A 15,930-nucleotide genomic window follows, 5' to 3' on the forward strand; every position below is an offset into this window, starting at 1 on the left:
TACTCTATTCCGCTGATGTGTTTGGGTTAAGTATCAAAGCTTTCGAAATAAAAATTGAATCTCCCATTCACCCCCCTGGTCGATATACTCCCGGTCCTAATGCTTCCTCAAATGTCCGAGGGCTTCATGAGCAAGCAAGTTGGATGCACACCCACTTAGTTCCCGTGGAGCTTTCATACTCTTATAGCTCTTAGTGCATTCGTTGCATGGCAATCCCTACTCCTCGTATTGGCATCAATTGATGGGCATCTCCATAACCCGTTGATTAGCCGCATCGATGCGAGACTATCTTCCATTTTGACTTCCCCTTATTGATCTCTATCACCGCATTCTATTCCATCCATAGTGCTATATCCATGGCTCACGCTCATGTATTGCGTGAGGTTGAAAAAGTTGAAGCGCCTTAAAAAGCATGATGCAATTGCTCGACTTGTCATCGGGGTAGTTCATGATTAATACTTTATGTTAGGAAGACCGAGCATGACAAGACTATATGATTTTGTAGGATTTTGTAGGGATAGCGTTCTTTAGCATTTCTATTTTGAAAGGCATGATTGTTTGTTGGTATGCCTGCTATTGATGTCTTTATATCAAATTATATACTATTCCTTTGGATCACCCGGATCTTAATATTCATTCCGTAAAAAAGATTACATGATAAACATGTTAGGTAGCATTCCACATCAAAAAATCTATTTTTATCATTTACCTACTCGAGGACGAGCAGGAATTAAGCTTGTGGATGCTGATACATCTCTGACATATCTAAAAGAAAATATTGTTCCATGCTATTATATTATCAATCTTGGATGCTTTATATGCATTTATATGCTATTTTATATTATTTTTTGGGACTAACCTATTAATCTAGTGCCCAGTGTCAGTTCATTTTTTTGCTTGTTGTTGGCTTTTTATAAAATCAGTACCAAACGAAGTCCAAACGCGATGAAACTTTATGATGATTTTTCTGGACCAGAAAGGACCCTGGAAGGTTCGGGAGGAGGCCAGAAGAGCTACGGGAGAGCCACAAGCTCACATGGCGCGCCCCTGAGCTTGTGGGACCCCCGTAGCACCCCTTGACCTAATTCCACCTCTGTAAATTCAGAAATATTCCCAAACCAACAAAGAGCCACCCGAAACACTTTTCTGCCGCAGCAAGCTTCTGTTCTTCCACGATCTCATCTGGAGGTCTTTTCTGGTACTCTGTGGGAGGGGCCGAGGGGGAATCGATCACTGAGGGCTTCTACATCATCCTTGCCGCCTTCCGATGATGCGTGAGTAGTTCACCACAGACCTACGGGTTCATAGCTAGTAGCTAGATGGCTTCTTCTCTCTCTTTGATCTTCAATACAATGTTCTCCTCGGTGTTTTTGGAGTTCTATCCGATGTAATCTTCTTTTGTGGTGTGTTTGTTGGGATCTGGTGAATTGTGGGTTTATTATCTGAATATTCATGAGAAGTAATTGAGTGTTTTATGAACTTTATTATGCATGATTGTTTGTATTTCTCTCCGATCTATTCATTTGGTTTGGCCAACTAGATTGATTTATCTTTAGTGGGAGAGGTGCTTTGTAATGGGTTCAATCTTGTGGTGCTCTATTTCCCAGTGACAGAAGGGGACAAGACACTTATTTGTATTGTTTCCATTAAGGATAGAACGACGGGGTTTATTCATATTGATTAGGTTTACTTTGTCTACATCATGTCATCTTGCTTAAGGTGTTACTCCATTTTTCATGAACTTAGTACTATAGATGCATGTTGGATAACGGTCGACTGGTGGAGTAACAGTAGCAGATGCAGGCATTATGTGCTTTTCTATCAATTGCCCAATAGTAATTTGTTCACCCACCGTATGCTATGTTTTCGAGAGAGAAGCCTCTAGTGAAAACTATGGCCCCGGTCTATTTATCATATTATAAAATCCAAAATACCTTTGCTGCAATTTTATTTCTTTTATTTTGTTTTGCAATTTATCTATATACCACTACAAGATTTGATCCTTGTAAGTAACGAGTTCAAGGGGATTGTCAACCCTCTTGCCCACGTTGGGTGCAAGTATTTGATTTTGTGTGTGGTGGTGCTGTTCACGAGGCTTTGCCTGATTCTCCTATTGGTTCAATAAACCTTGGTTCTCACTGAGGGAAATACTTATCTCTACTGTACTGCATCTCCCCTCCTCTTTGGGGAAAATCCAAACGCAGCTCACAAGTAGCACTTCCCCCGCCGTCTTCGTCCAGCTTTGTTGCTGGCGACTCTGGAAGCACAAGAACGGGGTGGTGTTTCTGAGGCTAGCACCCCCCCTTGTTCGGTGTCCTGAGTGGTTGCAGGGAGGACCCGATACTCTGGCGTGGCAGCCTGCGTGTGCCTGATCGCAGGGATGTCGAAGTCTGGCTCCGTGCGTTTGCCCCCCACCCCACCCCCATGGTGTGCGTGGTGTGGGTTGATCCTGTGTGTCTTGGTCCCTCCCCCTCTTCCTCTGTAATCCTTCTCTTGAGTTAGCCTCCTGGCTACGCGTGTAAACCGCTACTATTACCAATGTGGGGCTTGCCCCATCAAAAATATATAAAGATTCGGGTGGGGCATCCCCCCCCCCCCCCCCCCCCCCCCCCGCGCGTTGAAAAATTGAAAAAAAAAATATGAATAGTCTGGATCAAAAGGAAAAAAGATGATTCAAGGACGCAAACATTTGATTATTAGGCGAATTGAGCATAGCTGGATGACTATGTTTCTTGTGATGAAATATATTCATCCGGTTCAAGTTTTAGACTTGGCATGGGTTGTCCCATTTTTCTTGACTTATTTCAGTGTTTTCTGCGCTAGTCTCTTACAGTGATATGGTGTGTCTGACAACTAAAAAGCATTTGTAATGACTTCGTTATCTCAATATCTGCCGTTACAATCTTTCGGAGGTGCTTATAGGGGTCGGGTGCTCGTGTGTGCGTGCGATCATAAGATGAGTGTAACCAGGCATTTACATTTTTATTGTTGGTGAATTTTGAGTAATCTCTATTCAGCCTTTGGTTTAAATAGTGGGGTTTGTTTTAAGTTGGCCTAGAATAGAGGCTCTTGCCGGAGATGCTTTTAATCCCTACATACAGTAGTGATTATCAAAAGATAATTACTATTGATTCTAAAAAAAAAAGATAATTACTACCTGTACTACCAATCACACCCACCCCGCAGTTAAGCCCAGTCTGTGGCAGAACAACGAACGCTCCTGGCCGTCCTGCGCTTGTATACACGACCACTAGTTAGTGGCCATAGGAGTCGGAGTCGAAGCCCCTATGGCCAAGCAAAAGGCCCCGCTTCCGGTGATCCGCCGCCGCATAGGCGGTGTCGGTTTGTTGCGCTGGGCGGTGCGGGTCGCCTCCAGCATAGTGCTCTGGACGGCGCTCCTCCAGCTCTCCACCTTCTTCGGTCTTCCCCTCTCGCCGCTCCGCGCCGCCCGCCCGTCCTGCATAGGGAACCGCAATGCCTCTGCAACCGCCTCCGCCGTAACCGCCGTCGCCTCCGACGATGTAGGGGACCTTGCGCACCCAGCTCTACCTACCAGGAGTAAGTGGTTCTTGTCTTCTTGATCTCGCCGTTCGGCGATTCTTTGTTCTGGTTTGGGTTATTGGAATCTGGTCCTACCTACTCTAGTCCTCCGCTGAGGGGATCGCTATCTCAGTAGCGGCAGTCCAAATGTGGTTGCTGACAGCATTCCTTAGACAGGATCGAATCGTTTACCGGGAATTGAACGAACGAGCCCAGCCAATTTGAGTCATTCTTGGTGTAGATCGTTAATCTGGTGCCATTGGGATGTTCGGAAATTCATGATTGCCGAAGTTGTGAGTTCATAGTTGCATGATTTCTCTTAATTAGTGCGTGTCTTGGTTCTTTTAGTTTTCAATGCCGATTTGATGGGTTGGTCAAAAATGGATTTCGATGGGCTCTTGTGAGGGAGACTGGCTAGAGAATAATTGATTGTTTTGGTGTTGTCTTATGCTGTTTCCAGTTAGTTGGTGAGTTGGGGTCGCTTTGGTCCTGCGATGCGAGTCCTTACGCCAAAAAGTGGGGTCTTAATTTGTGTTTTGGCTTGTTGACAAGGTGCATTTGTGTCGTTTGCATAGGAATGCTAGGTCTAATATCTGTTGTAGACATGGAGATAATTGGTATTTAAGGAAAACTTTATGTTTCGGCAACGTGGAAGTTTTAACCTGTTACACAGTGAGGTTCTAATCACCATGTTGATGATACATCCAACAGAAACTGTTTGTAGCTCCCTTTGCAGTAAATTTTATTGCTCAAGAATACAGTTTCCTCATCTTTATCTGAGCCTACTGTGTAGTTTGATTTTGACATATATGCAGCATCAACTGGTAGTGATTTTGATAGTAGCAGAGCTGTTTACGCTGGCACAATGATAAGTTCAGGCAGAGTAAATCTTTCTTTCTCTCCTGTAGGATCTTACAAAAGTAACGGTTATCTTCTTATTTCATGCAATGGCGGTCTGAACCAAATGCGAGCTGCGGTTAGTAATGAATGCAAACTCTCTGGTCTTGTGTTACTGAAATGTTAGCTTTCATCTACAGCTATAGTGTCCACCTATGCTCTGCTAATGCTCCATGAAAGCTTCTCTTGTGCAGATCTGTGACATGGTAACTGTAGCACGCTATTTGAATCTGACCATGGTTGTACCTGAACTTGATAAGCAATCCTTCTGGGCTGATCCTAGGTGTGTGGTTCTCACACTTCCTTTCTGTGGTTGATTATGCAGTTAGAACTTGCAATTGCTGACTCGATGTATTTGTACTTTGCAGTGATTTTGGAGATATATTTGATGTGAATCATTTCATCTATTCTTTAAGAGATGAGGTGAAGGTTATCAGAGAACTCCCACAGAAGTTTAATGGGAAAGTTCCATTATCAATGCAACCAGTCAGCTGGTCTAGTGAGAAATACTATTTGAGACAGGTTAGAAGTAATCTTCCTCCAAGAGATAGATTTATACTTCTGTCCTATCCTCTGCTTGATTCTTACAGTCAGAGCTGTCTTCCTTCCAGATCTTGCCTCTTGTACGAAAGCACAAGGTTATACGTTTTAGCAGGACAGATTCTCGCCTTGCGAACAATGGCCTTCCTCTGAGGCTCCAAAAGCTTCGCTGCCATGTTAACTACAATGCATTAAGATTTACACCATCCATTGAGGCCCTAGGCAACAAGATGATATCGAGTCTCAGGAAAACTGGATCTTTTGTTGTGCTTCATCTGAGATATGAGATGGATATGCTCGCCTTCTCTGGCTGTACACACGGATGTTCTGGTCAAGAAACAGCAGAGCTCACGAGAATGAGGTTCCTTCGGCGATACAGCTTTTCAGTTAACCATTCTTTGTCCTCCCATACTTTGTATTGAATGTTCATTTTTGTCTGTTCTTTGGACCTCAGGTATGCATATCCCTGGTGGAAAGAAAAGGAAATAGACTCTGAGAAGAAAAGGCTCGAGGGACTCTGCCCGCTTACACCTGGGGAAACAACATTAGTGCTCAAAGCTCTTGGTTTCCCCAGGGACACTAGGATATATATTGCCTCAGGTGAAATCTATGGTGGTGAAAAAAGATTAGCTGCATTAAAGGCAGAGTTCCCTAACATCGTAAGCAGATCATAATTTAACATCCAGAATTTCTTGCTAACACTAAAATGATGCTTATCTGATATTCAAACTGTAGGTGCGTAAGGAGATGCTTTTATTTGAAGATGAGCTACACCTCTTCCAAAAACACTCGACTCAAATGGCAGCCCTGGACTATCTTGTTTCTGTCGCGAGTGATGTCTTTATTCCCAGTAATGATGGAAACATGGCTAAAGTTGTGGAAGGACACCGCAGGCATGTCTATTTCTGACCTTCCTAATATGAGCATATTTTCTTCTTGCCACCATGTGTATGTGTTATTATGACATGATTAGCTGGGTGGGAAGTCTAGTGTTGTACAGCTATCGTATGGATGTAGATGTTTGCTTTGAAGAATCGCAGCTATAATGAGCAAGAGTAAAATGAACACCCCTAGGTTAACTGAGAGGTGTATATGTTGCAAATGCAGGTTTATGGGCTTCCACAGGACTATACAGCTTGATAGGAAGAAGCTGGTTGAGCTTATAGATCTTTTTGAAGACCAGGAGCTGTCATGGAATGAATTCTGTACTGCTGTCAAGGAGCTACATGAGGGCCGAATGAGCCAGCCCACGAGAAGAAAAGTCATCGCAGGGCAGCCTAAGGAAGAAGACTACTTCTATGCAAACCCTTATGAGTGTCTTGGGCCTGCTAGAAAGAGAAGAGAAAAGCTAAAACATACCGAGACATAAACACTACACTTGGGTGCCCGATTGATCGGTATAGAAGGCTGAAGTTAAAAACGGTAACACGGTTTGACAGCCACATCTAGATGCCCATCCTAGTAACCTGATCAACTGACTGCAGTAGTGGCATAACAGTCTTCAGCAGCCACCTCATGTACCTAAGACATGCTCATATTTTTTAGCCGAGCCTCCACTCATGAAGTTGTAACATCATGAGCAACGTATAGCTTAGCAGAGTATTCTTCTGGATTGGATGATCCACACGGGGGGTGAAGGAGCCTATGCCACCCAGAGGCTTGATGAGGGTTTCCCAGTACTTCAGGATATCTGATGGTGCGGCCTTACTCAGCTGTAAGTGCATCATGTGAGTGAACTGTAATGTGTCGCACCAGATGCTATGTTGTAGTGTTAGATTGCAGCATTTGCTTTTGATGTACATGTGTTGAACTCCTCGAATGGAAAATGCACTGCATCTTTTTTGTAAGTGCAAATGACTGGCATGCCGATGCAAGGCATTCAGCTGATATGACACTATGGCATGCATGTTTTGTAGACGTACTACACAGGTGCCGCACACCATCTCAATTCTTGATTTGTGCCGGAATAGGAGGCTTCCCAGATCGATCTGAATGCTGACCGTCCGATCTGTTGGTCCAAGCTGACGCGTCGTGATCCTGTCCGTTCGTTCGCTCCAGTTATGATTCGGTGTGGTGCTCCTCTCGTTCGCCCCTCTCGTTTACAGGTGGGACCAGAAACGCCAACGTGGGTGCCTCTCCTCTCGCTGGGTGCATGTTTGGGTGTGGGTGGGTGCGGGCGCTTCACGTGTCGGGGGGAGGGAGTTGCGGTGTGGTGCTCCTCCCGTTCGCCCCTCTCGTTTACAGGTGGTACCAGAAGCGCCAACGTGGGTGGGTGGCTCTCCTCTCTCTGGGTGCATGTTTGGGTGTGGGTGGGTGCGGGCGCTTCACGCGTCGGGGGGGGGGGGGGGGGGGGGGGGGGGGCGACTCGTCGACGTGCTCGGCCGTCGTTCGTCGGCAGGTACGGGGTGTGCCCCGCCGGTCGAGTTGGCTGTTTGTGATTCGTTCGAGCGGTTCGGTACTGTTCGGCGGCTTGGGGCATGGTGGGTGGGTCGTCTCCCTTATCCTGCGTCGTCGCCTGCCTCTTCTCCTCCTGTCCTCCTTTCGTTTCGTTTCGACTCGGTGCTCACTCCTCTCCGTGCTCCTGCGCTCTGGTCTGCGAGTCGTCGCTAGGGTTGGTCGCCGACGGGCTCCGATGGCGGCGCGCTGCCGTGACGCGGTTAAGGTGGTTCTCCTCTCGGTTCTTTGCTCTTTTCTCCGCTCGATCTATCGTGTATGACCAGTTTTGGATCTGGGGTGTGGGTTGGTTGCAGATCTGCTGTTCTCCTCTTTGCTGGGCCTGGATCCGCTGCACCGTTCTTCGATCTGCGGGTAAATTTTGCTTTTGTCCCGAGCCATGTGGTCTTCTTCAGCCGAGATTGCTTTTGTCCCGAGCCATGTGGTCTTCTTCAGCCGAGATGGGCTTTTGACGTTTCTGACGGCTGCTATGTTCTTTGCAGTTGCTCCTGCTTGGTCAGCAAACCTGCTCATCCTCGTGTGCGTGCTGGTCTTCGCGTCTTGCTCCAAGGATCTGCAGGTCATTGCACTTTCCCTTTCTCTTTGTTGATAGGCCTTTTTGTGCCTTGTTTGACTCTTGTGCACATGTGTGCGTGTGCTAGTTGGCTCGTTGTGGTACGCCTGTCGGTCGGGTGTGTTCGTGTGCTGTTTTGCTCGCTGTGCTATGCCTGGCGTTAGGGTAGGTGTGCACGGTGACAGATCATGGTATTCTTGTGCTGTTGTGGCGAACCAGCGCGTGCCTTTGTTTCTGAGTGGATTTTAGTTGTTCTTGCTTTTGTCTTGTTTGCCTGGTGATAGGTGACAGGTGTGTGTCTTTTACTGCTTTTTTGGATCTTGCTACTCTGGATAGGTTCCTGGGGAATGGATGTTTGTTTTTACCAGTCCATTAGGTGCTTGGCTTTGTCTGGGTTCATAGGATTTGTTTGTTGGTGGTTTTCTACCAACTTTTGTTTCCTTTCGAATTTTGTCAGGTACCTGCCCTTTTACTTATCAGGGGGTTGGGGGAAGATCTGCTTTTGACTTACTTATCTTTAGCTTTGCTGGGTCCCTTGGTTAGTTTCTCTGTAGGGGATTTTTGTTTGTTTCATGTCCATGGATTTGGCCAGGTCTAGCTAGATCACTAAAGAGTTTGTTGTTTTGTATGTGGGGTTGTGTTCAGGAAGCCATGGATGCATGTTGGCATGTGCCTTTTGGGTTTGTCTAGGCATAGGTTCATGTTGGCATGTGCCTTTTGGGTTTGTCTGCTGCAATGTGTCCCATGTGGATCAACCTGCTGTGTCTGGATTCGTCCAATGGCCTTCTGAAAAAATGGAGAAGCATGGCATCTTCATGATCTTGTGTTGGGCAGTGTGGTCTAGCTGGGTTAATATGACTTGGTCCTGCCTTGTTTGAATTCATTGTTGTTTATGTTGAGCCTTGCTGAGGATTGTTTAGTTCATTGTTGTTTATGTTTAGCCCTGTTCAGGATTGTATAGCTCATCTCATTGATTTGGGGTTGGTATGGCTTGGTCCTGCCTTGCTTTTATGTCATTGTCGTTTGTGATTGGGAAGAGTGTTTGGTATGGGTTCGGTGGATTGTGTTTCCAGGTGTTTTTTAGGTCCACTTTCATATATGTTTGTTATGTTGCCTCTTTGATTTGGGTTTTGCCTTTATTGATGGTTTGCCTGTCTTCTACTCTCTGTTTTGCAGGTTGTTTTGGTCTAGAGGTTATTTCTCCGAGCCGGCCGTGTTGATAGGCCCTGTAACGTGGTGGTGTTGTTGGTTGCTTCGCACGGTAAGCTATAACCAGATTGATTTCCTGTTGTTGGTTATAAGATTAATTTTCATGTCCTTCAGTATATATGCTCATGCGTTTGTCCCTTTGTATGGTGTGCGCGGTATTTTCTCGGTTTTCCTTAATGTGTCATTACTACAGGCATGTTTATCCTGCGTTCTTCGTGTGTGCCTCTGTTTGAGGCTGTTGCGAGCTACTGTCGACTGCCGTTCCATTCATATGTTCTAGAGGTGGCGTCTGATGGTTCTCTACTTGGAGGGGTTGAGATCGATGTTCTTGTTAGGGAAGATGTAGTACGGTGTCAAACACATTTTTTCTGGGGCAGTTCATTTGACGGCTGCTCCTCATTATACGATCAGGCTGCTTATCAGGCGGTCCGGTTTTTACAGAGCGTTTATGGCTTTGTTATTGCGGATTACAATTATGAGAGCATGCTAGCGTATAAAGGTGCTGCGCAGTCGGCTGTGGTGCTTGCAGGCGCGCTTGCTCGGTCTACCTGGCCTTTGGTGCATTCAGGTGGACAGAGGAACACCGCTGGTGTAAATGCGAGTGTTCAGCTCCAGCTGTTGTACTCGCAGTTGGTTGGTTCGGTTCGTGAGCTCTAGGGGCTGGTTAGGAGAGTGTGGTAGGCTGTGTCAGAATTATTATAGTGTTCTATTAGTTCTATTAGGGATCTATGTAATAAACAGTTCAGCTTTGTCATTAATTGAGGGTTCTTTAATTAATCATCCTGTCTAGGTTGCTCCTCTTTGGCATTTGTCTGTGTTTACATCTTCTGCCTTTGTTGTTGTTTTATCTCAACATGTAGTACTTGCATTCATGTCTGCTCATTATTGGTGATGGCTCGTCGTCGCGTGTGTTACATGCTCCTGCTGTTGGTGCTCTGGGTGTTCGTAAGAGAAAGAGTACGTTGTCTTGTGTGGTCGTTTGTTTATGTTTTGTTTGGTATGCACGTGTTCACTTGTGTTGGCTCTGCCGGTTTCCCAGGGGATGGCTGGTTCCCCGTTCTGACTCCTGCCATGTCGGCTAGAAACCGAAAAAGGCGTAAGTTACTTAGGACCCTTCATCACCACGGTGTTACAGGTGCTGGTCTGCATGTTCGTGGGTGCATATTTGTTTTGTTTGGTTGGTATGTTTCGGGTGTTGTTTCTCACAACAAACGCGTGTGTAGATCTTGGGTTTATAGATGGGTTACCAGATGAGTTGCTAGCTGATTGGACCGGGTTTCCTGCCGAGGTTGTTGACAATCTCAAAGGTACTGCCTGTTAGGTTCTTGATAATTGTGCTTTCTCCTTTTCTTATGATGGCTGGCCTCTGAGTATTGCATTTTATGTAGCGTCCTATAAGGACAGGTCTTACCATGGTCCTCCCGAGTATCAATGCCCCCATTGTAAGGCCTCTTTTTGGTTTGAGGAGAGGGTCAAGTCGTCTTCTTCATGGGTGCAACGTAAAATCATTTATAACCTTTGTTGCAAAGGTGGAAAAGTCGTTGTTAAACCCTTCAAGGAACCACCCGCTTTCTTGAATCGCTTGTTATCTTATGATGGTGATCGTGTTTCCAAGCAATTCCTGACTAAGATACGACAATACAATTGCATGTTTGCATTTACATCTATGGGGGCGACCATTGATCGTTCGTTAGAGGGTACGCGGGGTCCTAACCTTTACAAGATTTGTGGTCAGGTCCATCACTGTATTGGTTCTCTTTTGCCATCGAAAGATGAGTCGCCTAAATTCGCTGAGATGTATATTTATGACACTGCTAATGAAGTGGACCATAGGATGAATGCGGTCAATGTATATGGTACTTCCTCAAGACAATTAGATCGTTCTATTCTGGAGGGTTTAAAGGATATGCTTGACCAGAACAATTCTTTGGTTAAGAAGTTTAGGATGGCTAAAGAGAGGTTAGAGGAGCATCCAGCTGAGCGTATAGCTATTAGGATCATTGCGCCTGGTGAAGGTGATGGTCCACAGTATAACCTGCCCACGGCTAATGAGCTGGCGGCCCTGGTTGTTGGTGATTTTACTTTAGACGCATCTTCTCGAGATATCATGATACATGATAGGGTTGAAGGGCTGCATCAAATTAATTCTTTGCATCCAGCCTATATGCGATTGCAGTATCCACTGTTGTTCCCGTATGGTGAGAGAGGTTTCCAAATTGATGTTCCATATAAAGGATTGCGGGCCGGGGAAAAGACCAGGGGTAAAGTTACTATGCAGGACTATTACTGTTATGCGTGTCATTATCGCCCGGAACAGCCAAATCCTTACTTATGTTATGGGTCTTTGTCTTCACAAATTGTTGTTGACTGTCGCGCTTGCATTGATGAGCAGCGACTTTGGTACATACTTAGGCACCAGGATGATTTTCGATCTAAGCATATGCAGGGTGTTACAGATGTTGTTGGCCAGGGTTATGTCAATGGCTGGTCTGTTGAAAAAAAAACTATTTGCCCGTCCAGTCATACTGGTGGGAAACGTTACTTTCAGGAGAACTTCCAAGATGGTCTTGCAATCTGTCGAGTGCATGGTGCCCCTGATATTTTTACTACTTTTACGTGTAATCCAAAGTGGCTTGAGATCGCTGAGGCCTTACTGTTAGAACCTGGACAAAAGCCGCGTGTCAGGGCTGACATTGTTGTTAGGGTCTTTAGCATGAAACTTGATGAATATCTAGATGAGATTAAGTCGGGGCGTGCCTACGGTCCTATAAAGGCTGGTACTGTCTTTTCCCCTTTCAGTCGGTCTGCTATCTGAGATTTTCTGCTTAGTGCATATGTATTTCTCTGTTTTTGACCTGTTGTTGTTTTTGCTTTTCAGTTCTATACAGCGTTGAGTTCCAGAAACGGGGACTGCCACATGCTCATATCCTTGTTTGGTTGAAGGGAGATCATTCAAAGGTTAGTGCAGATGTCATTGACTCCTTTGTGTGTGCTGAGATCCCAGATCCTCTTGTTGATCCACTGGGGTATTCATTAGTTTCTGAGTTTATGATGCATGGCCCGTGTGGCGACATGAATGATAAGTGTGTTTGTATGAAAAAAGGCGTCTGCTCTAAGCATTTCCCTAAGAGTTTTCAAGATATGACGACCATAGATGAAAATGGATTCGCTTTGTATAGGCGTCGTGACAGCGGGCACCGTGTGTTTAAAAATGGTCACTATCTTGACAATAGACATGTTGTACCTTATAATATGACCTTACTGAAAAAGTTTCAAGGGCACATCAATGTTGAGTGGTGTAACAAAACACAAGTTATGAAAATCGTATCGCCTTCCTTGAAAATCGTATCACCTTCCTTGAAAAGCAGTCAGATACATAGAGACTATGACCAACACGGTTGTCAGAGACATAAACTATGCAAAAACAAAGCGCCAGGAAAATCATATCGCCTTCCTTGAAAATCGGATCAAAGAATCAGAAATCAAAGGCAAGAAGCTTAGCAGAGGTTGGCATCTGTCTACCAGATATATGTACTACTTTTCTGAACAAATGCGAAATGCGGCTGCGATGAACCTCCCTTTTGGAGATCTCCCAGATGTAGTTGAATACAGGAGCGGCCGTCTCGCAAGGGCGCTGCAAAGAAGAATGTGATGGTGAATATCCTTTACCCCAGGATATGATAGAGGCGAGGGTGTCCCGATCTTTCGATGAGATGATAACTATCGATTTGGTGGAGTCGACTTTGACGATCCGACTACAAACGTGCACGACGTTGCGCCTTAGCAATCGCTAAACCAATCTCCTGAGGTTACTGACGATACCGGAAGCACGATCAGCCTGACCACGAAGGTCTATTCCTGCAAGCAATCGAAGAACGAGCAAGAATATGATAAAGCAATCTGAATATTGCGAATATATATGAAGTATTGATAATGGTGGGGATCCGTAAGCGGTCTTGGTCTGGTCGTTGGACACAAACGAAGTACACGAAGTTGCAATGGCTAACTTTTAACTAAACAAATCCCAAGGAAAAAGCTACTAGATGGATCTACTTATATAGGAGCAAGGGGTGGCGGCCAAGGAGGTGGGAGGACGTCCCAAGGCATCCTAAAACCAACCCTAGGTCGTACAAGGCTCATGGGCCCAAGTGGAGGTGATGCAACACCTTTGGACTTGTTGTTTGACTCGGATTCTGGTGCAACGTCAGATTGTTTCGACCATAACTCAATGCTCCGGACGAATTTAAAGGTGAATCCAATTGGGTTGGAAAGAGCACGAAATCTAGTTTCCAACAAAAAAAGAATCACCCAATTCGGAGTCCGTATGAAAAAGTTGTTGGCGTTTTGAGTCAGGTATGTCTGTGTAGTCCGAATCTGAATCCAGAACGTGAGAGACTTGGACTCTATCTTCTCTTGGCCCAAAAGTGACGTGAGAGGACTTTTTGAACAGAACCTAAACTTCTCCTTTTGCCTTATCTTCATATGTGGATTGTACAAATGTCCCATACACCTGCAATTAGACAAAACACAAAAGTGTGTGAAGTATTTTTGTTCTGGATAACATAAATAGATTATTGAATAGTTTGCACTAGAAATCACCTGACAAATATGCATGTATGCAATATTTTTGGTCGTATCCAAGGTAGTCATGTCCTCATCATCCTCCCCTTCTTGAAAACAAAGCTGTCCTCGGCGTTGCTTAATCTGAAATGTGGCTAACAAAAGAGACAAGGTGTACATGTTGTATATGTATATGTCATCCATTTTTACTTCCCGTGGATTTTGCACATATGACACATGTATACATGAGTAACTTTCATAGTTAATAAAATATAAAGCCAAAATATTATCACAAGAAGTAGAAGGCATGAAAGTATTGCAACTCAGTTTGCACATATAAGTGAAGCTCTTATTCATATGAAAAGATTGACAATATTCATCATTAAACCATCCCAACATTGATGAACCATCACCAAGATTAGAGGTCATATCAAAATGATTAAACATTGGCACAATTATTTTCAAACATATTTGATCCAAATCTGATTTATTCCCTGATTCACTTGATTCTTTTGCATCGATAGTTAATTCAATGGGCTCACTCAAAATTGTTTGATCACATGGCAAAGTCAAATCATTAACATAGTCCTCTAAGGTAGCTGGTGTGATCAAAGTAGTGGGTAGCTCACCGCATGGTGCACTTAAATTGACAAGACATTCATCATACTCATGTGGAAGTGGAAGATTAGTACCTTTGTCATTACCTCTTATGATCAACTCAGATGAGGTAGGCACTCTCGGTGATGATGTGTCACATGGTGAAGGTGATGTAGTCCTCACAACAACGGATGTGGTTGTCATAGTATGCTTAGTAGTTGAAGGGACAACCGTATCAACTCTTGGAATGTGCATCTCGCGCTTGTTCTCCTTGTGCGCAACACGTCGTTTTATTTCCTGTTCAGCTTTGCAAGCAAGATGAAACAAATGGTCCATAGGATAACACTCTTCATGTATTAGTATCTCCTGAATGTCACGATTTAATCCTCCCCAAAATCTATCCATAAAATCTTCTTCACTTTCTTCTAAAGAGGAATGCAGCAAGGTAGTTTGTAAAGTATCATAATATTTCGTTACGGTGTCACTACCTTGTTTTAAATGTTGCAACTTTGTAATCATGTCACGAGTATAATAAGCGGGAACGAATGTATGTCGCATGGCAAGTTTCAAATCATCCCAAGTAGTAGGTATATCATTAGGGTGTAACCGACAATATTCACTCCACCAAACTACAACATAACCAGTGAAAGAACCAACCGCAACCTTAACTTTTTTACGTACATCAAAATTATTGGAAGCAAATATATTATTTATGTCAAACTCCCATTCAATATATAAAGCAGGTCTAAAACGGCCATTAAATGGTGGTATAGAAACATTAACCTGATCATGTGCATTTGGATGTTTGTGCACCTCTCGTGACGGTTGTGGTATTTGCATAGGTGATGGCACATCTCCCACGATCGACAAACCCCATGAATTGACTCTAGATCCTGTCATGATTAGTAGAAACAAGAAACAAAATTCAAGAATAATGTTCCTATGAACTACTAGGATGTGGTGGTAAAGCGCTCACAGTAAAGCAAATATCAATATCTTACAAGTTCTTACCAAGCAGCAGGTGGTGACAGGCAACCAGCGGTGTCAAATAACTCTGAAGATTGAGTAAAGCGATTGCCAGGGGAACGTACGTATACACGGTGTAGAAATATGTGGAGCTGGGTTGGCTATATATGGTAGCAAAATATTAGCAATAATCAATTCAGAGATGCAATGTTGAATAAACGCTCAACGACGGTACTGTGCTGGTCCTAGGCTAGACCGGACTAGAGACGCGAGCCTAGAACACTAATGAGGTCACGGCGTAGCACAACTAGCATCAATGAAGGATACTAAGTAGCTCTAGACAGCAAGATATAAGTGAAGATCACAACGGCAGTAAAGATAATGATGAAAAACAACTGCCAAGCAGGATATACAACAACTCTCTCCAACTTTCCTCTTGAAAAGTTTGTGCCAATTTTCTGATAATTTTTTTCAAAGAATGCTACTAACTCAAGCTTTCCAATGCAAAAAGAATCACTCAATTCCGAGTTGATATAAGGAGTGAAAGAATTCTGAAACTGGCTTGAAAAACTGGAATAAGCTGTGTCCGCGAACTTCGGAGGGCAAAAAGACCT

The 15,930-nt window shown here is 44.3% G+C and overlaps 2 protein-coding genes across 2 annotated transcripts; both read left to right on the forward strand.

Moving 5' to 3' along the window:
* The first annotated feature begins 3,209 nt into the window (after positions 1-3,209).
* Positions 3,210-6,925, forward strand: LOC123097587 (rhamnogalacturonan I rhamnosyltransferase 4). The gene is made up of 8 exons (XM_044519368.1): positions 3,210-3,558; positions 4,449-4,516; positions 4,632-4,720; positions 4,806-4,959; positions 5,049-5,338; positions 5,432-5,636; positions 5,713-5,870; positions 6,085-6,925. Exons 1-8 carry the CDS (start codon positions 3,288-3,290, stop codon positions 6,344-6,346), a joined length of 1,497 nt encoding a protein of 498 aa, XP_044375303.1. The 5' UTR covers positions 3,210-3,287; the 3' UTR covers positions 6,347-6,925.
* Positions 6,926-7,352: 427 nt separating this feature from the next.
* LOC123097589 (uncharacterized) lies at positions 7,353-12,439 on the forward strand. The gene is made up of 5 exons (XM_044519371.1): positions 7,353-7,639; positions 7,728-7,785; positions 7,914-7,990; positions 9,161-9,245; positions 12,072-12,439. Exons 1-5 carry the CDS (start codon positions 7,455-7,457, stop codon positions 12,132-12,134), a joined length of 468 nt encoding a protein of 155 aa, XP_044375306.1. The 5' UTR covers positions 7,353-7,454; the 3' UTR covers positions 12,135-12,439.
* Positions 12,440-15,930: the final 3,491 nt, after the last annotated feature.

Source organism: Triticum aestivum, chromosome 4D (assembly GCF_018294505.1).
Source record: "Triticum aestivum cultivar Chinese Spring chromosome 4D, IWGSC CS RefSeq v2.1, whole genome shotgun sequence".
Lineage (NCBI taxonomy): Eukaryota > Viridiplantae > Streptophyta > Magnoliopsida > Poales > Poaceae > Triticum > Triticum aestivum.

Coding starts and splice junctions, on each gene's coding strand:
- LOC123097587 (XM_044519368.1), top strand. CDS start 3,288: ATGGCCAAGCAAAAGGCCCCGCTTCCGGTGATCCGCCGCCGCATAGGC. Junction 4,960..5,048: donor AGAAATACTATTTGAGACAG/GTTAGAAGTAAT, acceptor TCTTCCTTCCAG/ATCTTGCCTCTTGTACGAAA. Junction 5,637..5,712: donor AGGCAGAGTTCCCTAACATC/GTAAGCAGATCA, acceptor TTCAAACTGTAG/GTGCGTAAGGAGATGCTTTT.
- LOC123097589 (XM_044519371.1), top strand. CDS start 7,455: ATGGTGGGTGGGTCGTCTCCCTTATCCTGCGTCGTCGCCTGCCTCTTC. Junction 7,640..7,727: donor GCTGCCGTGACGCGGTTAAG/GTGGTTCTCCTC, acceptor GGTTGGTTGCAG/ATCTGCTGTTCTCCTCTTTG. Junction 7,786..7,913: donor CACCGTTCTTCGATCTGCGG/GTAAATTTTGCT, acceptor TGTTCTTTGCAG/TTGCTCCTGCTTGGTCAGCA.